This window comes from Pezoporus occidentalis, unplaced genomic scaffold (genome assembly GCF_034315485.1).
Source record: "Pezoporus occidentalis ecotype Australia unplaced genomic scaffold, CSIRO_AGI_Poc_V1 ctg80, whole genome shotgun sequence".
In the NCBI taxonomy this organism is placed as follows: Eukaryota; Metazoa; Chordata; class Aves; order Psittaciformes; family Psittacidae; genus Pezoporus; species Pezoporus occidentalis.
Genome location: NW_026916159.1, coordinates 2674418 through 2701208, shown reverse-complemented (window position 1 = coordinate 2701208; position 26791 = coordinate 2674418). Strand labels below are relative to the sequence as shown.

Here is a 26791-nt window from a genome sequence, read left to right as displayed (position 1 = left end):
TCAGGTGCTTTATCACTGGGTTGCTACCCACCACCACTGCAGGGACATCTGTATCACAAACTTCTAACGATTCCGTCTTACTTATCAGAGGTGGAGATGCTGTTGGCCATTGAAATATTTCTTGTTTCAAATGCCAGTGATATTCAAAGTCCAGTGGCTACTAGTCAGACTCTTCAAATAATACTGAAAAGGTTTGTTGCCAGATATATGTAATTTTGATGGTATTTATCCATATGATCATGTACTTAAGGATAGAGCTTATTTTCCATTGTCTGGGAAAGGCAATGTTCGGGTTTAAACTTGGTTTTAATCCTTGTTTCTAAACTGGTTGTAGAACAGTAAAGGGTATGGGGAGGTGTTGTTATTATTGTCATTAGTTTTTACATATGTGTAGCAGAAAAGTAATTGTTCCACAGTGATACTGGCCTGTGTTTCTTGAGTGTGTCTGTCCCACTGAGAGTGTACTGTATTTTCAAAACCAAGATAGCTTGGTATCTTGATGTATAGATCCTTGTGTTGTGGTTAAGCAGTGTAGCACAGGGACACTGTCAAAATATTACTCCTTTCACATAGCAACTCTTGAAATTTCTTGGCTTTTTTTTTTGGAAAGTGGGTGAAGCCATTTTACTTGATTCTCTTTATAGTGGATATCTTGACTTTTTTTTAGTTTTTCCCCTTTCTGTGAGACTTCATACCTTCAGGTAAAAATATGTTTTGTTGCTTTTTCCTTTTGTCCATAAACCACCAACCAATGTCACTAGATTATACCCAGACTTTGTTTTTCTCAAGAGCCCTTTTTCTCTGAGTTGACTGGCTCATCATCAAAATATGATACTGTATAGAAAAGCAACATTTGTTAAGAAAAATGAGCAGGGGCATCTCAAACTTAAGAACCCTGTCTTCCTTCCCAGAGAATACATCTCTTTTTATTTTGTTCTTTTGAGAAATTTTTTACTTCAGTTTCATGTGTATGCTATTGTACCTCTGCTTGTTTGTTTAAAGGGTAAGTTCTGCTTTTGCAAAAATGTAGGCATGTTACTTGGGCACATCCTTATTCCAAACATGATTACACACCAAAAATAAGTAATCCTTTTGGATTCAAGCATGTGCATGAATTCTTGCTATATCCAGTTTATAAAATGGTTCACATTCCTTCACTGAATTTTCCAGCCGAGTCAAACATTTCTTAATGAAACATGCTGTGACTACAGTAGACCTACTTTGCACTAGCATTAAATCCCATTACTTTTCATTATTGTAGAATATGTTTAAAATACACCTTTCCTAACTTTTTAATTATTTAGAATAATCAGCTAAAATTTGTCTAGAAATGGACATAGTCTGTTCTAAGTGAAGTGAACCTTAGACATTATTTTAATGTTTTTGTAATCTTGTTGCCAGTATAAAGCATCAGGCAAGTGACACAAAGCCTGTATGGTACCTAACTTTGTGTTTGTAAAAATTCACTTACAGATGCGCACATCAGGCAGTTCAGAATAGCAGTGACTACCAGGCAGCAGTGGAGAGACTGATCCAGGCTGCTCGTGTGTCTGATCCAAAGCTTTTTCTTAAGCATATGACAATGAATGTTAATATGGAAGAAGTTTACAGCTTGGAGCTTACATCTGCTCTAAAGTGGCTTCAGGAGAATCTGAAATGGGCTGGGAAGGTCTGGCTGTTTCAGTAATTATTAAATAGTCAAGACTTTTGGGGTTTAATGGTTAAATCAATCATTGTTGAAAATAACACAAATTAATAAAGGCAGTTTCCCCTGTGTTCAGTCTGTGCCTTACTGATTCTCAGCAAGGCTTGAAACCAAGTCATGTTTTTAAATACTTACATTGATGATAATGCAGATAGTAGCATAGAAGCAGTTATTTTTTTCCCCTGACTATACAGATTGTCACACTGACTTACACAGATGTTTTGTAATGGCATCATTAGATAATGAGGAAACTGCAGCCTCAAAACCTACACTCTGTCTTTTTACAGAGAATCCACTCCTCCCATGAGGTGATAGCATATGTAAGTCCATTGATTGAGTGTATCTACTATTCTTGACTGAGATGTTTTTCCCATTGCTTCATGTTCAGTAAAAGCAGTATGAGTTTCTTTTTTGCCTTCTTCAAAGTATACTGTCCCATCTCTGTGTCCCTTAGAGGTTATTTTCCTTACTCCAAAAACCCAGTAAAAAGCACTTGAGAATGAAGTAACTTCAAAATCACTTGAGACATGCCTGACTTAGGATACTTCCTTCACAGAACTGAGTCTACATAAGTTGCTCACACCTGAAGGTTTAGTTGTGTCTTTATAATAACTTGTATATGGCTTCCCATTTGTATATATGCATTCTTCCACTAAAAAGGAAAACTTGCATTCTCTTCTGATTGTTCTCTTAGAGGGAAGTACTTTTGCTGTGCTTTTGCCCACTTGTTTAGTTTCTGACAACTGCATGATGAGATGGAGGCTTTAATCAAGCTTGTTTTTAAGGGATTCTTCTCCACCCACCTGCAAATCCTGAATGAGATTGGGAGCATTAATTGCTTAAGTCACGCTTCAGCTATTAATCTACAGCCTGTGTAAAAAGAAGCAAATGTTTCGTATCAGAAAACTTTTGTGGCAAATCAGTGGGACCTCTGTCAAATTTCATACTTGTCTGAGCTCCCCACTTCTGTAGTGTTAGTTTAGATCTCCTGTACCAACCTTCACAAGCATGCCAATAACACAGCTCTTTCGGTCCTGCTCTCCATCTTCTTTGGAGATTTTTGTGCTAAAAATTTCTACTCTCTTGGGTATAGAAGTTCTTGGGGTTTTTACAACTGTTCCACCATAAGAGAGATCAAGATGGTGGCGTAAGCTCACAGTCTGTGAAAAATCTTTTGCTTTTTTGGGGCAGCCTGAGTCTCTTCCCAGTTCCAGCAGCATTATTTATTGCAAGTGTCGTTTGCACCTCTGAATCATGAAAGCCATTATGATCTTAGCACTGGGATGTTTGTGGAGGGTTTTCATGGATGGGGTTGTTAGTGTTTTGGGGTTTTTTTTTGTCTGGGGGGGGGTTGCCACTCTAGTCCTGAGGTTCATGCCATTAATCTGATTAATATTATCAGCAGTTGGCTTCATGGTCAGATCCAGACACTTTTTGATACCACTGCTCACCCTGTCTGGAAGTCGCTGCTGGAAGAGAGAGGACTGAATATGATGACTGCCACGATCACTGCCTTCCTGCTGTGCTACTTGTACAGAAAAATGTTCTTGTGTTTTCACAGGCTATCATTCTTCTGTAGGGATCTCACCTGCTTTCCTTCTAAAAAAAAATGGAAGATTCAATACTGACAATTGGATAGCATTTATCTACTAAAAGCTCCTTAGCTCAGCATTTCTCTTGAAGAACAGCTGGCACTAGTTCAAGCAGACGTTTGGTTCCACCACATGGTATTCGCCAGGATGGCCCTGCCATTTGCAAGGCTATCCACCTGGGAAAATTCAGCTGCATTTTGCTGCTTCTGTTTCCCAGTAGCTGAAATACTGGATAAGAAGTGATGAGGTTTCAGAGAAGAGATCTAAGCCAGTGTTCCTCCAGCCACTCCAGTATTAGTGGCAAGCGCAATTTTGGGAGATTTTGACAAACTAAAACTGGCAGTGAGAAAGTAAGTCATTTTTGCTAATTACTTTCTGTAAAATCCTTTGTAGCTTAATCTCCCTTGGAATTAGAGCCTTTCTAACTTCAGCTAAATCCCACAGTTCTGTAAGCAGTACCAGATGTAGCTAACACTGTGTTTGAGAAATTCAGAAGAGCAAAATTCTCTTAGTCATCTGTATGGCTTCAAAGTTTGGGATGTTCTAGAGACAGCTTTATTTTCTCAATATAAGCCACCTTGAATTTTCATTTAGATCATCCCCAGAAAAAAAAAAAGTATTGCTTTATTTTTCAGACAGAGGTTAATCATTGACCTTCTAGCTTAACTTGGACTTGCCAAAATTTGTGCAGTGTTTTAGCTCCATCTCCCAAATATCATCTTCAACTGATAGAATGCAGTCTCAGCCCTGTGTTACATTAACAAGGAAAGCAAGCTCCCCACGATGTTGCTGAGATGTTTTGTTACAACTGGTGCATCTGCTGTTTCTGTCAACATAGTGGTTCTCCCTATCACCATGATAAAACAGCAGGAAATTTAAACAACTGTACTGTTAAGTCCCATATTTTGCATTTTTGTGCTGAGCCCATTTGAAATACCATACAAATCTTGTCATGTTGATGTGTTTCATAATGCCAGAAAGCAACCTTCTCAGTACTGTTTTGGTGACAGAAATTCCATGTGATAAATAGGACAAAACTCCAATATGGAATGGAAATAAGCCTGGAAAGATGAAAAAATCCGTTCTGAAAAATAAAGTACAACAAGAGACAGTGCAATTTTGCAGACCCTGCCATTCAGAAGATATGATATGTTTAGTTTTTCATGTAGGAGATAAAATGTTTACCTGTTTGTAGAGAGAGAAAAAAAAATGTGCAGAAAACTTTCCTGTACTGCTCTCAGTAGCTAGGTCTAGACAACACTGTGCTTCAGTAGGTTGTTAGATGCATGAAAGTTCCCTTTGTGAAAATCTTTCTTCAGTTTTCACTGATTACAAGGTATGCTCTTGGAAAGATTAACTTCTGTTAGGAATGGACAAGTTCTTGTAACTAAAACAGAGTGATTTTGTTTGGAAGACTTACCACAGTTTTATTTCAAAGCATTTGATAGTTTTGAGCGTTTCTTAAGCCTCATCACGGACAGAGGTAAGAAGCTGGAAATAACAGCTTGATAGTTTCACAGTGTTTTATAAAGTGCAATTGTGGGGGTCATTTTTCAGTCGTTGTTAAGATGTTAATAAATTTTTTTTTATTCTTTCTCTGAAGTATCCACAATTATCTGTGAGTATTGTCACTCAGTTATTTAATTCCGTTCAGATCCCTGTAATTAATACGCTTGGGTATGCAGGAGGACAGGCAAATGGCAAAGCAGACATGGAGAGTTTAACATCTTATAACTCCTGCAGGAATCTAGACTATGATATGCTGCGTGAAGAGGTTAAGAACGTGTGAGATCAGTCAGACTATGCAGTTTTTCACCACGCCATAGCATATAATTTGGCAAATGCTCATGAATGAATTGGGCAGAAATTCTCAGCTGTGGACATGGCCAGCTTCCAGTTTGAACTACAGACCTGAGCCAAGGTGACAGTGAGGCCTGTGGGCTGGGCTCCATTCATGGGAGAATTCTAATGGATGTCAATGAGAGTCTCACAGGAGGAGAATAGTAAACTTATATGTCCCTGGTATAGTAATCAAACTTTTAATTACCAAAATCTTAATGCCATACTCCTCAGCTTGGTGAAGTGCAGGCACATTAACAACTAGTAGTTTGCATTTTTGTCTGTCCTCAGTCTTCAGATGCATCTTCACAGGGCGCTTTATTTTTGCACATCCCAGGTCTGCATTTTTGAGTCTTAACCCCTTCTGCAAAACCGTTTTCTAAAATTACTAGTATGATGAGTAGTACCAAAAATTAGTGCTGACATTGTTGGCTTCAGAGTCTCTGTGCTATTGCGTGTGATGGCACTGGAGAAACTCCCCATCTGCAGACCACAGTGCACAATAGAAACAGAGGAGCAAAGAGGAAATGGCTGTTGCCTACTTGCAGCAACTTGTGATGCTTAAAATTCTTCTGTTGGGGGACACGGGTATTCAAAACACATTGAACTGGGGGCCAGGAATGGCGCTCTGGCTCTGTTTGGTGGTGGCGTCTACTGCTGAGCTCTCTTTACTTTATTCGTCACATAGTTAAATCCCAGGTGAAATGAACATCATACTTTCTGTTTAATCAATTAAATTTATTTTTCCATCTTTATAATTATGCAGCCACTGTACTTGCTAACTGATGGCTTCTATCAAATAAAACCCATGCTTCACATCATGGAAATCACACAAATACCACATGGCTTGTGAAGCATCAACTTGAATTAAAGTCTCACTGAACTACAGGTAGTTCCTAAGCCTTGACAGTTTGCTTTTTAACCTTCTCTGCATGGAAGTGCAATGGACTGTATGCAGGTTAACTCCAATCCCTTGGAGTTAAAACCCCCTTTGTTTTAAAACTCGCCAGATCAGTAAACGTTTTTACTCTGAGGCTGCATATCTCCATTAGCTGCTTCTTGATACCAGCTACCTTGGAGAAATAAACAGATTTATGCATCGAGCATTACTAATCGCCGAGCAATCGTTCTTGCTTTTCCCCTCGGCGTTGCTCACGGCTGGTTCTTAGGCCTTCTAGTATTTTCCTCCTGCGCTATTCGGAGAACCCGCACACAAAAAGAGCTGCGACTTATTGTGCCTCCATAGTCCCTGTGGACACACTCAACTACCAGAAGCAAGCCCCGACACCTAGCACCCCTCGCACGGGCGGCCAGCTCCACCGCTGCCCACAACACCATTATCCCCCCCCCGGAGCCAAACGGATTCCAGCAGCAACAAGCACAGCACGGCGACCCTGAGGCTGCGCCTGCGCGGTGAGAGGGGCGCACGGAGGCTACGTGAGCGCCGGGGGCGGGGTGGACAGCGGCGGAGGAGCTGCCCCCTGGCCGGAATTACTGCTCCCGCCCCGCCCTCTCCCACCGCCTAGCGTCAGTGGGGGTGGCCGCGCCAGGCAATGGGGGTCGAGCGCCGGCGGGTGCTGTCCGGCCGTGGCGGTAAGAGGGGCTGGCGGTCCTTGGGCTCCGCCGTGAGGGGAGGCAATGTGACCCACTGCTCTTTTTCTCGGGGGACTGTCTCATCCGTCGCCAACTTCGGTGGCCGGAGGACGATACGAGGCCGAGCCGGGGTGGTTGGAGAGGGGTGCAGGGGCTGTGCTAAAACCAGGCCGAGCTCTATCAGTTCCCCCCAACCGCTCCCGCGGGGTGGGTGCGGGGGACCTGGCGAGGGGCTGCGCCCGCTGCCGCCCCGGCGGAGCCTGCCCGCTGCGGAACGTACGTAGCTCTACGTGCGCGGTGGCACGCACGGCCGGCAGCTGTCGGCGCGAGCCCTGCAGGTGGTCGGCCGGGGCCTGGCGTGGCTGCTCCGATGTCGGGGCCTCGCTGCGGCCGCGCGTCTTTGTCAGGTAGCCGGGTCCCGAGGCACCTGCCGGGGCGCCGCGTACGGCCCGCGGTGCTTGGCGTAGGGCCCAGACCGAGAACTGCGGCGAGCGGGTGAGGCTGCTCCTTTCGAGCCTTTTAATATAGCTAGGGGTGGGGGTTGCCGCGCCAGACGTCGCTGACCAGTGTGCCGTTAAGAGGCTGTAGGAAACCCCCCTCCTTCGGCGCGTTTTAAAGCTAGTGCTGTTTAAACAGTTAAAACTGGGGAGTTTGGGTCGTTTCAGCTTGCTTTCCTTCAAGCAGCGGGTGAATCCGTTTCACCCGAGCTTGTTTTCTGAACGCTGTTATCTTTTGGTATTAGTTTCATACTGTTTCCTTCATGTTGCCTTTAAGGGTCAGGCGTACGCAAACACCTGAACTAGGTAATCTCGGTTGGAATAATGAGGTAGTAGCGTGCCAGGGTCGTGTTTTCAAAGGCTTTTGCAAAATGAGTACAGCGTAATCAATGTCTTGCTTCGTATGAGGTGGGGTGCAGGTGAAGCCGGCTCAAAACTAGGAGGGTCTGTTTGTTAACTAAGGGATGTAACAATTTCTGAGCGCTTAACAGAGCATTTTAAACGAGAAACAACGGTACTTTTTGTGTGATAATACAAAGTGTCATCACAGGTTAGTGAGATTGTTGGATTTTTTCCATCCTCTGTGCAAATCCCTGAAGCTAAAATTATAGAGATCTGTTTTATTACCAGAGAGCTTCTTAATGTATTAGTTTATGATTAGGACTGTTGTTAAGGACACTAAATATGAAATTATTACTGTCCTCCCACCTAGCTGAAAATCAGAAGACAACAATTACAAAGTGTTTTGGGGATGTTTTGACTCAGCATATCTTTTTCTTGCTCTACTCACCTCTAGTAAACTATTTGGTAAACAATTTGTGCTATTAGTTAAGTATATTTGTGTTAGTAAGATGCACTTCCAAAACTTCAAGTGCTTTGCAAAATAGTCATAGGAACTACCATGTAGAATTGGAAGACGGAGGGTATTTCTCTGATAACTGCTCATTCCAGGTGCTTTAAAATGGCGCAGTTAGTGGGAACACATTAAAAGTGCACAAAGATATATGAGAAAATAATGGCAATAGGGAGCTGCCTTCATAGTCCCTAATAACTAGGTATGTGTTAACACTCTGATACACGAAGTGGTTTATCTCCTATTGGAAAGCTCTCAATTACAGTTGAATTTACAGAATTTGCTGGTAAAAATTGCTAATTCATATTTATGAAAGCCAGCAAACTTCTAATGAAGATTTCCAGGCATTGTTGCGTGACAGTGCATTTCCTGTTGGTTTTCTATTGTGCCCCCATAAAATCATATAAATATGGTATATAAATTTTAAAGTATTATAATCTGTTTGAAAATTTTGAACTTAGCACAGTAAAAAGGTACATTGAATTCCACAGGCTGGTATGTGTTAGTGATTAAAGAAAGCTTCTATTTTTTTTTTTTTTTGTTTGTTTGTTTCTATACTTCAAGACGAATGCACTGGTAAGTAACAGGGGGAATACTCATAATGTCCGTTACTAAACAGCTGGGGTTTTTTCTTTTTTTTTTTTTTTTTCCCAAGTGGGTTAGTGGATGGCTGAAAGTTGGCTTGACCATTGAGTTGCTGCAATGTTTTGCTGCTTGAGAGCCGTGAGGAGAAGGTATGGGATGTTGCTGACTTAATTTACCTTTACCATATATTTAAGTGTTTGCTTGTGACTTGCATGTATGTAAAACCGGTTTGGTACTTTTGTTCAGTTTGGCTTATTTATTTGGCTTTCTCATCTTTACAGCTTGAAGCTTTCAACAGAGTTGAAAATCCCCAAAAGCCATATGCCTGTCCTGAGGGGGGCGTTAGAAAGGCTCTCAAAAAACAAGGGCTTAAAATAGCTTAGTTATGAGAAAGTGGTAGTCTAAATATGACTATGATACCCAATATATTACTGCATTATTGAGTTATTGAAGCTCAGCGTTTAAAAATGAATGAATGTATCTGTAATAATGAGCTTTATCTAACAAAGCTTTTCAGTGCCAAAGCTATAAGCCAAAAAGTTAAACTTCAGAGACATATGGAAAAAAAGGTAGAAAGAAATCTGAAGAGAATTATTTAATCAATAAATTAGATCAGTCCTAGAGTATGATTGCATAATGTGTTCTAGTGGAGATTGTGTTTCTTATCTTTCATGAAGTGGGGACAGCTGTCCTCAAAGTGGTTATGACCTTTATTTTAATGCAAATACTTTCTCTGCTCATCAGATCTAAATGAAGCTCTTGGAAGAATCCTTGTTCCTTGTGAGTGAAGCCATAAGCATCTTTCTTGCATTTTCTTTCTCTAAGTTCCTTTTAATTCACTTATTTTGTCACTTCACTTGAAGGATGCCTCCAAGTTCTGTCTTTCACCTTCAGTGAATGGATTCTTCCTTCTGTCACACAGACTAATTTTGGCCTTTGAGCATTTCTCTTTTAAGCAAGTTCAAAATAGACTTCTAGCTGGAATCCTGAGCCTTCCTACTAGCATGACAGTGTTGTTTAGTTACAAAGCACGGCAGCTGAAGTTAACCATACTTGGCCATTTTCCTTGTAGAATACCAGATGGAAGTTTATGATTAATAAATTTGGAAGTATGATTAATAGTTTCCAGGTATGCTGGAACATTTTTCCTGATTACTGGCAATGGCACACAGCGTAGCTTGAGAGTAGGTGTGGGAAATAGTGTACAAATAAGGCGAAGGGAGAACTGAGCTCCTTACTTCTTCATAGCAGCTGAGTCTAGGTAAATGGGGGTTTTTTGCATGGGCATGGCAACTTAGTCAAAACTGCTATCAGAGGAATAGCAGGTTGGTTTACTTTTTTTCCCCTTTGTTGGAAAGATTAATTTTTTTCCTTTTTACCACTTCATGTTCACACACACACACACAAAAAAAAAAATAATCTGCTATTTCTTTCTCAGCAAGACAATTTATTTTGGTGTTTCCAGATGCAAAATGGTAAAGCGGGTCTTTTCCTGTGTCACTGAGCAACTCTGGCATGTTCTTGCCACCAAGAGCTTTTGCTCTCCATAAAAACCTGATATTACTGTGGTACTTAATCATCTCCTGCTATTTGAAGCAGGACCAAGGGCTATAGTGATGATTAGTCTTAGAGATGCAGCCAGCAAGAAGGTAGAAACTCTTGCCAGTAGTACAGTCTTTTTTTTTAATCTTCCATTTAATTCACATGCATGAAAATCAGTTTTAGTCCTAATGGTTTGAAATTCCATGAATCGTCTCACATTACAGGTTTTCCATCCCAGTTTTCTATGAAAACATCTGTTTTCAGCAAGCTGACTTTTAAGACCTACTGATCCAGTATTTGCCCACCTCTTAGGCAGGAAACATTAGCTTTAACTGCTTTCATGTTTTTTAATTGAAAAGCTGGAAAGGTTGACAGGAAAAAGGTAAAGTAAGGGTCACTGCATCTGCTTGACAACTCAACTGTTGTCATTTACTCTACCGTTTGCCAACATGAAAAATACTGCTTATTGTCTCAGCACAAATTTCGGGACTTTCTGGATTAGTTGTTTGGGTTTTTTGAATTAGTGAAAGCAGTAGGGAAGCTGTCTCACATGTTTGTTTGTCCACAATGATTATTAGGTCTAGAATGCTGAACAAATAAGTCTTTGTCGAACAATCTTATTTACTATTATTAATGAAGTTACTAATTTTATGTGAATTGGAAGCAGCTTTACCTCCAACCTGCCATATATTGTTTGGGGCTTGCAGTTCGACTTGATACTGCAAGGAGTGAAACAGCATTGTACTGCTTTGATTCAGAACTTGGTTTTCCCTCCATTTCAATCTTCTGTTACACAGGCATGTTCATTGCAGAGCTCTTGTTTAATTTATGCATCACTGGAAGTATTCAGTCTTTTTTACTTTCTGAAGTTCTGTAACTTCTTCAGCTTAACTTCCTTCTGCCCTTAGTGGTAGGAAAAGAATATTGCTTCACCTGAAATTTCTTGTTTTTTTCTATTTTGGTGAAGATCAAAGGGCAAAAAGAGCGCTGTCTTTTTTTGTTTGATGTCTTCTATAAAAGAGTATGTTTGGGAAAGCAGACTTTTTTCAAATGGGCACAAGTATGTAGACCTCAGTCTAATGCAGAACTCATTTTGATTGAATTGTGATTATTATTCCTGGGTAAAACTTATTATTCTTGTGGCACTGCTTAAAAAATACTGGGTTTGGCTTTTTAATTTGAAGGTTCAAAAGTAAGTAAGGGGTGGCTTTTAAGAGCAGCTTCAGCAGTAGCTACAGAAAAATACCACTAAAGCCAGTCTTCATCATTTGAACTACTTGACTGAGGAATTTTAACTTGAGCCTGCTTTGAGAAAGTAGAGGGAAAAGTTATTGTACTTATTTATTTGTCTTTAATCAGCCATTAGCATCCACCATCCCTCAAACCTGTTGGGTTTGCTCTATATAAATACAGCTTTATGAGTCCTAAGGGAAAAAGTCCAGAATTCGGACTTCTGATACCTGTTTTAAATTATTATACTTGCAGCTATGAATGTTTGCTCGATTCTGTCACATTCTGACATAATTTATGTCAGTTTGTCACTTGATTGGTTGCATCATACATAAAGATTTTATTACTTTATTAGGTTATGTCTGGAGAAGATACTGCTATGGGGCATTCAGTCAAGAAGTTTGTCAGGAGCTGATGCCATCAGTGCTCTCAGACCTTTCTATTTTGCTGTACATCCAGATTTCTTTGGCCAGCATCCCAAAGAGAGGGTAAAAATCTCTCAGTATGCTTTCTTTGTAAATGTGTCATGTGTCAAGGATGGAGATTTTCTAGTTTTCCTGCTGTCAGAGAAACAAAATTAGTATTAGAATGGATTATGGTTGTTACCAGAGAACAAAAACATGTACTTTATTTTTAACAAGAATAGCTCCCTTAAATATCCATTATTTGTTAGTCATATTTTCTGCTTAATTGTTATAAAGAAAATACCAAATCTTCCCTGACAAATCTCTAATACGTATTACTTGCTTTATAACTTCAGAATGCTGTGCATTATACTTGAATCAATGTGTTTCTTTAAGCTTGAAAGCCTTAGAAGTGGTGTTTTGGAATGGACAAGAATGTGAATATATACATCATACAATTTATTCATGCAAGATAATTACTCATGCTGAGAAAATGAACACTACTTGTTAAGAGCAGCTGTCAGTTTGTAAAAATTCTGCATGTAAGATTAAAAAGGTTTAGATGAAAAATGGCCAAATTCTTAATCTGTAATTTGTTTTTTCCTTGGCTTTTTTTTTTTAACAGGAAGTAAATGAAAACTCTCTGAAGAGATTAAATGGTTACTTGGAGAACCTACAGAAACCAGGATTTCACTCCTTTAAGCCAACTCCACTTACTTTTTATGTAAGAGAAAGAGAACCAAACTCTTCTAATGTTCAAGAATCCTTCAGTGCTTCAGGTGCTTTTATATTGTGTAGAATATATTTTCCTGTATTTGAATTCTTTCATTCTTTCAGACCATTACTAAGCCTTGTGCAGTCTTTTCAAGTGAATAAAATCCTGTCAAACCATAAAAATGTCTTACAGGCAGGACCATCCCAAGTGGTTAAACATCTTAAGCTTTAAGAGGCATTGACAGAATGAGAAATTACAAAGTTGATCTCATGTTATGGTATGAGAATGTAAAAACATAGGTTGATACAAATGATAATTTTTCTGCTTTTTAATGCCATTGTCATGTTTAACAGTTGGGTCCTTGTTTTAATTGCATATGATGTGTAGTACATAATGTCAGAGTGTTTGTAGGATCAGTAGGAGCTTATTTTGTAAGCAGAGGTTGTATAAATATCTAAAGCTTCAATTTACCCCAGTCTCTTACTTTGAGACTACAGAAAATATTGCAAAGTTTGGAATACTGGTTTTGATTAATTTTATTCTGTGTATTTGTGTCTGTTGTACCAATATGCCTTATCTAACAGATGAGCTTTATCCTTAGTACCCTGTTAGTCAAAACACTTCAGCAAATTGTGAAGGACCTTAGTGCTAGAAAATAAAATCATACTGTTTTTCAAGAAAATAGTAGTGTTATATCCAGTCTACTTAAAGTAACAGTCAGACTGGCAGCTGTGTTCTGCTTTTGAGTCTTAATACTTGCTTGCATTCTAATGGGGCAGTTAGGCCTAATAGTTAAGTGATGTGACTTAGTTTTAAGCAACTGGGCAAGTGTAGTGTTTTGTTCTGAAGCTCCTGTTCATAGCCTGGGAAGAGCTGATGTAATGCTGCATTTCTACAATAAATTATATCAAAAGTGTTTATCAATAATGACATGAATTATGTAGAGCTGTTGGACAAAACTGCCACTGCTAAAGCAAAAGAATAATTTTTTGGGGTTAAGCTGCATCTGTAGGTATGTTTCCAGTTTGTCCAATGATTCAGATAGTTACAACAGCTCTATGTTTTTGAACATGTAACAGTTTTAAAAATGAAACGGCATATGAATTTTGCACTGAGTATTGAAATAACTATAATAAGTTCCAGCTGTGCACGCCTTATTTGGGTTATTGTAAGATGAGAGAAATGTGAATGCATTTTAAATAATTTTAATTAAATATTACTAATTTTGTGGGACTTGTGTTTTATAGGGTTTCGAGCAGTGAGTTTCACATTACATACTAGGGATCTCCTGAGCACTGTATTAGATATTCTCAACTCCTGCAGTTTATCTACAGAGCATGTTCAGAGTTTGAATGTGAACTCTCAGCCCCTCAAGGAAGCAGAAAGCACAGTGAACAGACCTGTCAAATGGGATAAGACTTACTATTCATTTACTGGATTCAAGGATCCTGAGGAGGAACTGGAACAAGCCCAGAGAGTGGAAACAACTTTAATGTACGTAAGACTTCCATTTAACTGATAATTTATAGCCAAATTGGTTATAAATGTATATATATATGGCTATATAGATATATAGCCAGACTCTAATGCTGAGTTTTTTAGAGGCAGTCAGTAAACTTTCTGAACAATACAGAACCTTGTCTAACATATAATCATGTCATGCTTTTTACAATTTAATTTGAATTAAAGAGAGTTCAAATGAGCTGCTGTGATAACTGCAGTAACAGCAAAGCTGAGGTATTCTTGTCTCTTTGCCCAACATTCATGTTTGGTTAATCTAGTTTTCCAGTTTTATGGAATATTGGTGGCAGTTCAGACGGAGGCAGAGGTTCCACTTGCTCCAGATAGTTCCTTACCTCTTACAGGACTCCTCTAACACAAAACTATACAGCTATTAACTTTGTTGTTAGTATATCATTATCAGATTATGAGATTTAATGTACTAGAGAATATTTTTACTTCTACACATTTACGAGAAATTCCCTGAGCAGTTACATATTTACAGTCTGATTAATACCTAACCATTTGGCACTGAGCTTTCTCTGTTTGCTTTTGAGTTTGATTTGATTTTTGTTTTTGCTTAGAATATAGTATGAAAATGGAAGTATTTGTAAAAATAAGAGTATGAAAATAAGTGTCAAGCTTAGGCTGTGAAGAAAGGCATGAATCTCTTAAAATAGTAGCTCTTTTCCTAGAAATAGGATGATTTATTTACTGAAAGTGTTAGATGTATTCCATGAGTCATGTTTGCCTGGTTGTGATTATTGACAAAAAAACTATAAAATTTTGACCTGCTTCATCTCTGTTCACAGTATGCTAGAGATTGGAAGGGACCTCAAAAGATCATCCCAGCTCTGTGAGAGTTACCTAACTTAGCTCTTTAGTACCATCTCCCTTATTTGATAGTCTATTTAAATCACTTCATTTTGTTGTTTTCTTTTAAAAAGACAGATGTGTGGGAACTTCTGTTACTAAGGCAGTAAGCTCTGAAGCTGCCCCACTAAATCACTGTAATCTGCTGCTCTGCGCCCTTCACACTTTTAGGTCTTACAGACAGTTGTAACACTGTCAGTGTCTCTTGGCTCAGTTTGGTTCTCTAATCCCCCTCCCAAAGACATTATGCACTAGGTTTTTGTTTGTAGATATCTTAAGAATGAAGCATTTAGCAGTTTCGTCTTCTGTTTTCCACTTTTGAACAATCCTCTTACCTAGTGACTTGAAATAAAACATTAATATTAACAGTAAGAATTCGGTTAGTTGTACTGTTTGCAAGAAAGCTAATACAGCATACCGCTGGGGTTTTTTCCTCCTCTTGTTTCAGATCCTGGCTAGATGATAATGAAGCAAGTGCAGTAAATAAGCTGAAAAAGAGTTTGCCACTTAGAAAAGAACTAGAGCGTTTAAAATTTGAACTCTCTCATCAACTCCAGCTCTCAGATATCAGGTAATAAATTAGATCAGTTGGACTTATATTAATACAGTCAGAGCAAGGAAGTGTTGTGTAATAATACACCATGAGCTTTAAAGGCTTATTTCAGCAAAACAGCTATATTTCATATATGGAAAAGTGTTACTGTACTCAATAGTATTCTTCTAGAAGAATTCTGTTGGGACAAAAGTTCCCATTACAGTCTGCTCAAAAAGACCTATTATTTGTAACTAATAACATAGGCTCTAGGTGCAGCAAACACAGAAGCACTTGAAACAGGACCTGTACATATTCATTAGTCTGGGTGTTTTGTTGGATACAATTGCTTTTCCTGATTTCAGTATCTACAAAGGCAGCTAGATTAGCAATAGTAATGAGATTGGATGGTACATCCTGACATCCTATGAAGGCTTATTACAAATGTTGTTCTTTCTAGTGTCTTGTTTCCCATGCTCTAGAGGAGGAGGGTATTTATTTGCTTGAATGGGCTGAAAGTTGTAGTAGTGATCTTTAGAACATTCTTTAGAATATTTTTCAGAAAACAGTTTGCCTTTTTTAAATTTTGTGCCTTCAAATAAGGATGTTCTGAAGTGAGGTATTCAGGATGGGAGGATGGCAATGAGGGTATTTAACAATGGAAAAATAAACTTGGGGGATTATTTCAAGGGCTAGTTTGTTCTTTTAACCAGGGAAGAGAGAGTTGATGCTTCTGAAATCATGCTTTTGTTCTTTTACCCAGTAGAAGACCGTGGCTTCCTCTAAGTTGAAGCCAGTTTAATTTTTTTTTATTTATCATGATTTCTAATCCTCTGTAACTGTGTTATCATCAGGGTTTTCAAGTTTCTGAAATAGTCTTTACTAAATGTGTAGGTTTGGGTTTATTCATGGCTTATATTTAATTTTCTTATAGTTTGTGCTCTTAAAGTACAGTAAAACTATTGTTCCATGAAGAGTTATTAACCTTCCAAGAGTTACATTGTCACAATTCAGAAAAGAATGCGAGTGTTAGAAACTCGACAAACAAGTGTCTTAATAGGAAGCTACTACTTGTGATCTTGCAGGATCACATTGATGTTTGGTGCTACTGAAAGCAGAGTAATAGTGCTAGGTAACAGTAAATAGTTACTAGAATGGCTTTCATTATAATAGATTAAATTGCCTCAGAAGTCCTTTGGCACAGCACCATTCTCTGTATCCCAAGCAGTATTTGTTAGATTTTCCTAAATTAGATGATGTGGGTTGACTCCAGTCAGCAGCTAAGCGCCCACACAGCTGCTTGCTCTGGATGGGAGGAAGAGAATAGGAAAAGCAAAAGCAGGAAAACTCATGGATCAAGATAGGAGTTTAGGTGAAGTGAAGCAAAGCAAAAGGAAGAATTCATTCACTACTCCCCATCAGCAGGCAAATGTTCAGCCACTTCTGGAAAGCAGAGCCTCTGCACGTATAATGCTTGCTTGGAAAGATGAATGCTGTAACCGCAGAGGTCTCCCCTTCCTTCTTCTTTCTCTGAGCATTTATTGCTGAGCACAACATACAGAATATCTCTTGTCAGTTGATGTCACCTGTCTTGGCTGTGTCCCCTCCCAGCTTACTCAGTCACCTCAGCTTACTTGCTGATGGAGAGTGGGCAGAGCGGGAAGAAAAAGCAAAATCTGGTCACTGCGCCAGCACTGCACAGTAGCCAAAACAGTGGTATGTTATCAACACTGGTTTTGTAAAAAATACAAAACATGGGGGTGCTGTAAAAAAAATTAACTCTAGCCAGTCTAGACTTTTGTATGAACTAGAAGTTTGTAAAAGGATGCAATTTTTCAATAAACTGGGACAACTTTATGATTTAAATGCTTTTTGAAAGTTAGGAGTTTAATCTGTCTGTGATGGATGAGATGTCAAAGCTATGTGTATTGAAGTTGCCAACCTAACACCTGGCTCCTGTATAGTTTAACAAAAATTACTGCGTTGTAAAACATGAATATGTATGTATGTAGCAACTTACCACTGGAATCCTAGCAATGTTTTGTTCTAGGAGCTGAAGGAAAATATCCTTATATAAAGTACTTGTTCTTCCAGGTGAGCATTACACAGTGTACAAACAGAAAGTGCTTGCCACATGACTGAACCAAATACTGAGTTGTCAGTAAGCTATTTACTTACTAACCCACTTCTTATTGGTGGAGAGATTTACAAGTTATGTTCTGTCTATCATGGGGTTTTTTGGGGGGTTGTTTTTTGGTGTTTTTTTTTTTTGTTACTTTAAGAAAGACTGAAGTTTTATTTAGCTTTTATCTGTTCAAATAGCATATGAAACAGTTTTTCCCTTTTATTTGCCCTTGCTTTTATTACTATTGGAGTGCTATTTTGAGTTGTTTGTGTTAGAAGGCTTTCAGCTATATCTCAACATAGGAGTTTTATTTTAATAATATTGAAAATTAAATGCTTTCAATTATATTTTTATTCAGGTGGCAGAGAAGCTGGGGCGTTGCTCATCGCTGTAGCCAGCTACACAGTCTAGGTCGCTTAGTCCAGCAGAGACCTGAAGTATTAAAAAATGTTAAAGGTATTTTCTGTTGTTTGTTTCATATATTCTAATATATTGTTGACTCAAAGGTGCTCATGAGTCTTCTGTGACAAGGGAGCTCTAGTTCTATTCACAAATGCTTTTGATAACTGTAAAAACAAATCTGACCGGCTTGCTGAAAAGCTGGTGAGAGCTTTCATTTTAAGCTACTGGGTATTTTTTCAAGTGACTCAGTTTAAACCACAACATCTTATAGTGTATTTGCTATACTCAGCTTCTATTTTACTACTTAAGTGCAAACTGAGCAAGTTGAAGGCACTAGACTTAGTACTAAACATGAAAATAAAGATCTAGACTGAACCTTTTGAGAGGATGGAGGCAGCAAGAGATTATTAGCCATGGTGGATTCAAGACAAAAACATGAGTATCTCTCTAAGGAGTCAGTATAAGGACTTACTAGAATACCTTTAGAATCATACTGTCTTACTATGCATTTTCGATAAAATACCTGTATTTTATGTATATATGTATATAAAATATACACATAATACGTAATATATGTATTCTCTAAACCTGATGTACCATTCTTCTTGTACAGCTGTTTGACCTGTAGCAGTAGCTATTTCATGTAATTATAACTCCGTGTTTTATGCATGTCTGCAGATAGTAAGTTTTGAGTGGCTTTCATCTGAGGGTTCGCATAATCCTTTGTCAAAAGACAGAGTGACAATAAATAGTTGTTCTAAATTGTGTCATGTTTCAACTTCGTTTCTCTAGCTTTGCTCAGGTAAAGAAGTCTATCTTGTGAAGCTGTTGTAGTCTCCATCTTTGAAGATCTTTAATAATATACTGGACAAATACCTGTCAGTAATTAAACATGTACAGTTGATCTTGCCTTGGGCTGCAAGTGTGGACTTGATTCCTTAAAGTCAGTGTTGCTCTTAAGGATTTTTGAAAACTGATTTCTGAGAGCAGGACTTTCTGTTGAAGTCTTGTCTTGTAGATTAATACATCACACTGAAAACTTTTATGGAAGCTTACTTTGATAAATAGTTGCCTCTGCTTTTATCCTAAAGAATTCTTGAGGATCTGTGTGCTTCACTTAAAAAAAACAGAGACTCAAAACTGATTTATCACCCCAAAAGTCAACCTAGTATTATCCTTTTATGTTGCTTCTTTCTTTTTAAGAAAAGAGCAAAAACCTAATGCGAAAGTGTTTCTTACGGCTTGCATATTGCAGGTTGTTCTGTGAAAGTAGTGTTAAATGGCTCTGTTAATACTGCTTTGGCCAACTTTTACCTTGCATATTCTTTAAGCATATGGCATGTATTTCCTACTGTATACACAATTTGTACATATTCTTTGAATATGCTGTCTGCTGAGATTCTGTTTTAAAAAGAGTCTTTGTAAGAAGAAAGGTCCAGTTAACTAAAAATCTGTCAAGTTTAAGCAGGAAGAATGCAAATGCTAGGTAAGGTTTGTATGAAAAAAAAAATCTTGGAGTTTTCAAGAATCAACTTTTGACAATAAGGAAAGCACCTACTTGTACATGTTTGTGCTGCAGAAATGTGTTGCTTGTGACATGTTAGTAGCATAGTTAAACCTTAAATAATGACAATATTTAAATAGTAATAATTATAATAGCCAGATTAATAAAGAGGTTTGTTCAATCCTCAGGGCACACAATGGTATTTACAGACCGTTCAGGTATGAGTGCAGCAGGCCACATAATGCTGGGGACCATGGATGTTCACCATCACTGGACCAAAGTAAGGGGATTTTGTAGTAAATGATAATGCCTCTTTTTATGACATCCTTTTTTAAACTATAACCAAAATATTAAATCCTACAGGTGAGTAATATAAAGCAAACACATAGCTACTGTGTTTAGCATAACTGTCTACATTGTGTTCTAAATTTAATCCTGTGATATGCTAAGAACAATCTTCAGATCTTCACTGCTTCTTTTGCTAACAAAACAGTCATAACCCTGATTAAATATAAAGAAAATTTGTTGCAGTGTTCCAGTCTATGCTGTGAGCACTAGCAGAATATTTCCTGATCTATAAAGAGCTCATTCCTATGAAGAATTTAGGAATTTTATTCAGATCTGTGAAGTGATCATTTCAGTCAGTAGCTGCTAACCAACCCTGTCAGTCTGCTTTGTTGTTTTAGGCAGATAATGTGGATGTTTGACAGGCTTTCTGGCATTCTAAATGATAAAAGTATTGTATGCGAAGGAGCACAAATAAAATATGATACCAGCATATCACTTAAGGAAATTTTCTTGAATTTTGGTTGCTGAAATATTGACGGTTCTATAAAAAAAAAAATTCTTTGCAAGGGACATAATTGGAACCTCATAGTTGGGAATTTCAGCCAGTTAGAATATCAGAATATTCTGTTTCTGTATTCAGAAATGCTATCTTCCTTGAAAAGAGAAATTCTTCCCCTTTCTGACCTTTGCCAACAGGTTTTCTGAAGGGATCGTATCTCCACACGAAGTATTTTGCAGATGGGACAATGTGTGTAGTTGTGGTGATGGTATTTGCTTTAGAAGACAACCTGAAATCAAAGGCTTTTTATTTTAAAATGCACCGACTATCATGTTAAATGATACATAGTAAAAGTCAGTGAAAATCTTTGTGAGCTTTGTTAGCTGCTTGATTTTTAGAGAGCAGAATCTTTTGTCTAATTCTAAGCCATTTTAGGCAGCAGTCTTAAGTATTAGTACTGTTGTTACTGATCGTAAGGAAAAAGCAGCAGTTGAATGATGTCCAAGTCAGTCTGTAGAATGCTTCTTCAGAGGTAAAATATTTAGAAGAATTTTGCAGTTTTTCTCTATAATAAATGCTAATGCTGAGCCAGTGGATTTTATTGTGCCAAAAGCTGTCATGATTTAACTACTCTCTTGGGCTTCTAAAGAGATTATTCACTTGACTTGTTCCAGCAGCAGTAATTTTTTGTATGGAAAACTATGTTATATTAACAACTGGGTAGATGGTAAGTAGTGATTACTACTGCACTTTCCCTTTTCACTGTTCCAACCTTCTCCCTGTCACACCGCCTATATCTTCACTCACAAGTCTGATCACTTCTTAACTTTTTGTGGTATACCTTTTTAAGATTAGAGATCTGGTGCCTTCCTTCTTTCTTCCCTCCTTTCAGACTCGAGATAAGTTATCCAGACCGTTGGAAAGAACTAGTTGCAGCAACAGACTTCTCTTTTTTTTGAGAATTTGTATAAATTAGACTGGCAAAACCACTTTTGACTGTATATGGTGTAGCTGTACCACTATAACTCTGGTGATAAACATTTTGTGTAGGCCTCAAATTATTATTTCTTGGGCTTTTTTTATAGTGAAAGAGCACATCCATCGATCTTGTTATGGCCTTTTGGTGCCTTTACAATATAAATACCAAAAATACTTAGGAGCTTATTCCACTATACCTGGCTCAAAGTGTATATGCTTTATATTTCTGATTTTTATTTTTTTTTTTATCCTTTTGTTTGTATTTCTTTTCTTCACCTTGGGTTCCCTGTTCACATTGTTAAGTGCCTCTTTCTTTATAGCTTCTTGTTTTAAAATTTTCATTTCTTAATTTTAAGTGTTATACTTTGTAACATAGGAAGTGTGTGTTTGTGTGTGTGTGCACAGATTTTTGAGAGATTGCCAAATTATTACAAACTTCAAAAAAGGCTGCTGTTGTTGGAAGATCGGATAAGCCAGCTTCTGGGAGGCATACAAGTAATATATATTGAAGAATTGCAACCCCTGTTGACTCTAGAAGAGTACTACGAGACTCTGGACTCCTTCTATAATAAATTATGTGACAGTAGGCTACCTTTTCATCCTCGCAGTCTGCGAGGCTTGCAGATGATTCTGGAAAGGTAGGTATTTGCAGGGAAGGTTTCTTCCTTTTAGAGCTTTTACGCTTTTTTTTTTTTTTTTGTTACACTGATTACTGCTCTTGCTAAAAAGAAAATTAATATAATCTCAGATTTTCATTTTGTCAACGTTTCTTTGTTTCTAAAGGTTTAAGTTCCTTTTTATGGGTTAAGAAGGAATCAGACTGAAGAAAATCCTGCTAATTTCATACAAGTTAGAGTCAAAGTTCTTCAAAGTAACATTTCATCTTACAGTGTTGTGCTGGGTTAAATTGAAGGGTTTGTGCCAGCATGTTAACACTCGGTTCTGTATGATGGTGTTGCTGCTTATATTTTTGGAGTATTGTTGACAGCTTCTTTTGAAATGTAATTTTAAAACTTTATGTATGATGCTTCTGTATTTTCATGAACCAAACTTGATTACTTTTACCACTTACTGTGATAATTTATATTTAACTTCAGAATTAATTCTGAAAGTAATTAATGTAAATACTTCATTTTAAAGGTTATACCTTGTTTTTTATTTCCATGATGTGTCATTAGTGACAGATATGCACCAAGCTTGCATGAATTTGGACACTTTACGATCCCAACAGTCTGTGATCCAGCAACCCTTCAATGGTTTATTTTTGCCAAAGCACAGGAAGCAAGAGAGAATCTTAAAAGAAAGGAAGAGTAAGTGTTCATGTGACTCGATACATTTAGCTCATTAAAATCTTTGCATATCATATGTTTTATTTGGAGGAGGAGGATAACTTTGAAGAATGTATTTATGTTGTTCTGGTAGGAAAAAAACCCTTCTGTTTATAAAATAGAACTTTACCCAGCAGCTTTACTAAGTAAAAATCTCAGTGTTCAGCAAACACAAATAGTTGTTGGAAAATCCTCATCCTTCACCTTGTAGGAAAGTTGGACTTTATTCAGAAATATAAGATCTTTGTGTACAAGACAATTACAGAATGTGTTTACAGTTACCTCCCCAGAGGAGACATGGTGTTTTTATTGACTCAGAAAGCAGCAAACTTCTATTAAGGCTACTTACATTGTGATGAGAAAGCAGTAAAATTTAAAAAAAAAAAAACATAACTGAGACCAACTAGGGAATTATTCTTCCTAGCTGTTTGTCAGTTAAACAGGGGAAAAGGTCAGGTAGCACCTAGTGAGGGAAAGAAAAAAATCTGATAGAATGATGAGAGAAACACCTCCTTGGTACTCTTTCACAGATGGAAGTGAGATGAGGGAGTTGATAATAGTTGAGTCAAAGGACTATAAATAAAGTCCATAGACTACAGTTGTACTCAATGATCTTAAAGGTCTTTTGAAATCTAAATGATTATGTGATTCTGTGACTTGGAATATCCATCAGAACTGTAAATTTTGTTCTTGATCGTGGGTGTTGTATGTGTCTTTGAGAGTTAAAAGCATGAAGTAGAGATACTGTGTGTTTATTTCTAGTAAAATACTGTAATAGGTGACTGGGTGTTACCTTTTAGAGATTGTTACTGCAAGCTTTTCTGCTTTGGAAATCTTTTACTGAATTGTTGAAATACCACATTGTCATGAGTGTATACATGACATATAGATCCAGATGGTTTCTTGTGAAGGTTATTTTAGGCATGAGTCTTACTGAAGGCTTTATGGTTCTAGCTCTTTTAAGACTTTGTTACTTGGGAGGATGTATTTTGGAGATGGACTTTGGTAAAACATGGAGATTTGGTGGAATTCTTCCATAACGCTAGTCCAGCTTTCAAGTTAGATTATTTTTGCCATATAACTTCTGAATAGCTCTCTATGTAGCTGAAAGCATGTGACAGCTGGGAAAGTGTCTTATGGAGGTTGGGAGGGATGTTGTGGCAAACATATGCATTTGCATCTGGGTAACTCGCTCTCCAGTACTTCTCACACTACCCCACATTATAGACACTAATGCAGGACAAATGTGTGGCTCCTCTCAGAGAGTAATCAGCTGTCTTCTTTTTCTTCCATCTTTAATTATCTACTTTTTGAGCATATTTACGCTTTGTGACTCCAAAATACCCTGTGGCACCAATTGCACAGTTGAATTACATATAGCATACATACATGAAGGAGGCAAAAGGTGTTCTGGGTTTTACAGACCCACAACCTGATTTGTCATTATCTTGTTCTTGTGCTGTAGGAAATACAAAACAGTCATTCTGTATTTATCACCTCTCCTTTTTTATTTTGGTGGATATTTCATCTTTCCCCTTAATTGTATTTTTCTGAAGCTGAACTCCTTTTTCACTTAATGCTTCCTTGAACTGACCCCATTCTGTACTTCTGATTTTCCTTAGCCTCCTGTGATTGCTTAAGGGGCCCTGAGATAAAAGAAAACATTTTAAGATGTACTGGATTTAATTTGCACATTCAGATGAATGTTTTACATACAGAATTCCACCTATGCAGTGCTGTTTACTGTATGACCTGATGCACTGGGGAGTTCAAATGCTGCTGCTCTAGAAAATGGTATTATCTGTATGGACAGTGTCAATCTTCTGGTAATGCAGGATTTAGTATGAATTTGCTTCTCCTTCCCATGCTTTTGTGAAGTATCAGGTTTATGTTGTGATAAAGGTGTAAGCCTCCTTGTAGAGGAGACTGAAAACCTCAGTTCTCACTATGTGCAGCTTATTTTATTTTTCAGGGGAGCCCTGGGTTTTGCAGAACAGGAAAGCTTTGTGCTCAGGTATTAGAGAACTGTTCAGGAGGGTGGCACAGATACAGTCAGTACAGAGGGCAGGCTTGCTCCAGATTAATTCACTGGCTCAGCTCATCCCTGCCTGCCAGAACTGGGCTCATGTACTGTGACCTCAGCAGAGTGTAGTGCCATGCAAGTACACGAGATTCATAGGCTTTGGAAAGTGGTTTTGAGCCCCTGCAGTCATGTTATCGCATGAGTCAGTCTCAGTAGCTGTGTCTCTGCTTAGCTTGGGCTGATTCACATCCCAGTGGCCCCACAGGCATGCTGCTCCTCCTGTTCTGCACAGGGTCTGCGTTGTAGGGCAGTAATGGTGCTGTTTCTGTAGCCAAGCTGGCTCTGGAATTACAGCTGTGTGAATGGGGCACAGTGCCTGAGCTAGTTAGGCTGGCTGACTAACCTGAATATGCTAACCAACCTGAAGTGTCTCTGCATGAGATTAGTTACAGTGACTCTGAGTTGATTCTGCACATTATTTCTGAGTAGCTTCTGATTGCTATGTGGTGTCTTGCCACTCTTTGTCTGGGGTGAATGGAAAAAATCATCTGCAAGTTATGAATCCAGTATTCATAGAATTATTTAGGTTGGAAAAGACCTTTAAGGTCATTGTGTCCAATTGAATGCATACACTTCTGCAATTAGTAAGTTATTAACACATCTAATATGCATCAGGTGACCTTACCTGTCATCTGCTTTTGATGACATGCAGAGTACTGGAGTTAAGACAGAGTTACTAACATGATCTTATTCTTAAAGCTTACACTTTGAAGGTTATTTAAGTCCTTTCATCCCTTACATTAAAAATAGATTCTCATAGGATTTTTATCTCAGTATTTTTTTTCTGGTGAGCCAAGAAATGTTTTGCTGCAGGCTTTCAGATGTGACTGTCAGCATGCTCTTGCCCTTAGTCATGGAAGCATGTTCAGTCAGGCTTCTGAGGTAGACATGGGTATCAGCCTGCACAAAAATCTCAGCTGTAAGGTAGCTGTCCATGAAGTGACACCTTTGTTTACATGCATATAACCCACAAATATACTTATTTCCAGGTGGTGTATTTTTATGATAATAAGTTCTAATTTTGTCACTGTATGTTGTCTTCATTTGCTAGGATGATGATTACAGAGAGAGAGCTAATTGATACTTCCACTAAAAGATTTTCTCTGGATCGCCTGTATAAGGAGCCCAGTGTTTCCAGTGCACAGATGATAGATTGCTGTAAGCGGTTGCTAGAAGAATCCCTGCCGTACCTACAAGGCATGCACCTTTGCATTTCTCACTTCTACTCTGTGCTGCAGGATGGAGACCTGTGCATACCTTGGAACTGGAAAAACTGAGGGACATATCTGATAATCAGAGGAATTGCTTATTTTCCATAAGAGGCTATAAATATGAATGTTTTTAAGAGTAAATTATTTAAATCTGTATTTTGATATCAGTATTCAACCCACAAATTTTCTTTGAACTGCTGCTCAAAAAGAATTGGAGTCCTGGACAATGCACAGTGCTCAGTATTGATAGTTCTGGAAAGACATTTGTACGTTCTCCATACTACTGTAGGAATCCCAGTGTATGGTAGCAGTTGTGAAACCGTGTTTTTTTTTAGTGAATGGTGAAAATACATTAAATTGCAAGTCTGCAAAAGTGTGCATGTGTATGTGTTTTTCAATATCCCAGATAGGTAATCTCAGATGAAGATGTCTCAAACCAGACATGACATGTTACCTTAAGGTTTCATTGAATGCAGAAGTTGGGTGTGTGAGTTATCTGGTGGCAATACTGACATTTCATATTGCTGCCTATTCTTGAATTAAAAAAGAAAAGACAAGGGAAAAGACACTTTGCAGAAGAAAGATGTACATTAACTTGGTCTCTAGTTTCATATGCTGGTGCAATATTGTTGCCTGTAACTGTGTGCAGTTTATAGGAGGTGCCATTCCCTTTGTTTTCCAGCATTTGCTTCATAAATACAGACAATCCTCTTTACTTACACTAGAACAGATTGCAAATCTCATTCACAACACTTAAAACCTGGGTAGTTCAATGTGACATCTAAAGAAAGGAATCATTGATTTGTGTAGTATTGTCTGCAAGAGTAAATAGCTCTCAGTGAGAGCAGGGAGTTTGCAGTAGGGCAAACACATGGTTCTTCACTGATACTTTATTCCTTGAAAAAATTGAAGT

At 38.1% G+C, this 26791-nt stretch overlaps 2 protein-coding genes across 3 annotated transcripts in view; both read left to right on the top strand.

Annotated features, from left to right (window-relative positions):
- The window catches only part of TOPAZ1 (testis and ovary specific TOPAZ 1), a 36116-nt gene extending 34336 nt beyond the window's left edge, over positions 1–1780 (top strand). Inside the window, exons 21-22 of the mRNA XM_062603588.1 lie at positions 5–191; positions 1474–1780. Coding sequence (XP_062459572.1) covers positions 5–191; positions 1474–1687 — 401 coding nt within the window. The 3' untranslated portion in view covers positions 1688–1780. The remainder of the gene's footprint in view (positions 1–4; positions 192–1473) is intronic.
- A 4856-nt stretch (positions 1781–6636) lies between these two features.
- TCAIM (T cell activation inhibitor, mitochondrial) lies at positions 6637–26254 on the top strand. 2 transcript variants are annotated; one of them, XM_062603563.1, is made up of 11 exons: positions 6637–6729; positions 8743–8813; positions 11792–11924; positions 12466–12619; positions 13803–14049; positions 15377–15499; positions 17944–18041; positions 19680–19771; positions 21662–21894; positions 22435–22566; positions 25719–26254. In XM_062603563.1, exons 2-11 carry the CDS (start codon positions 8782–8784, stop codon positions 25942–25944), a joined length of 1470 nt encoding a protein of 489 aa, XP_062459547.1. In that variant the 5' UTR covers positions 6637–6729; positions 8743–8781; the 3' UTR covers positions 25945–26254. The 2 variants fall into 2 exon arrangements, with proteins under 2 accessions (XP_062459547.1, XP_062459548.1); XM_062603564.1 differs by having other exon boundaries at positions 6675–6729; positions 8735–8813.
- The last annotated feature ends 537 nt before the right edge of the window (positions 26255–26791 follow it).

Excerpts from the sequence above, each read along its gene's own strand:
- TCAIM (XM_062603563.1), top strand. The coding sequence starts at position 8,782 with ATGTTTTGCTGCTTGAGAGCCGTGAGGAGAAG. Across the intron at positions 14,050-15,376 it reads AGAGTGGAAACAACTTTAAT|ATCCTGGCTAGATGATAATG; the intron begins GTACGTAAGACT and ends CTCTTGTTTCAG. Across the intron at positions 15,500-17,943 it reads CTCCAGCTCTCAGATATCAG|GTGGCAGAGAAGCTGGGGCG; the intron begins GTAATAAATTAG and ends ATTTTTATTCAG.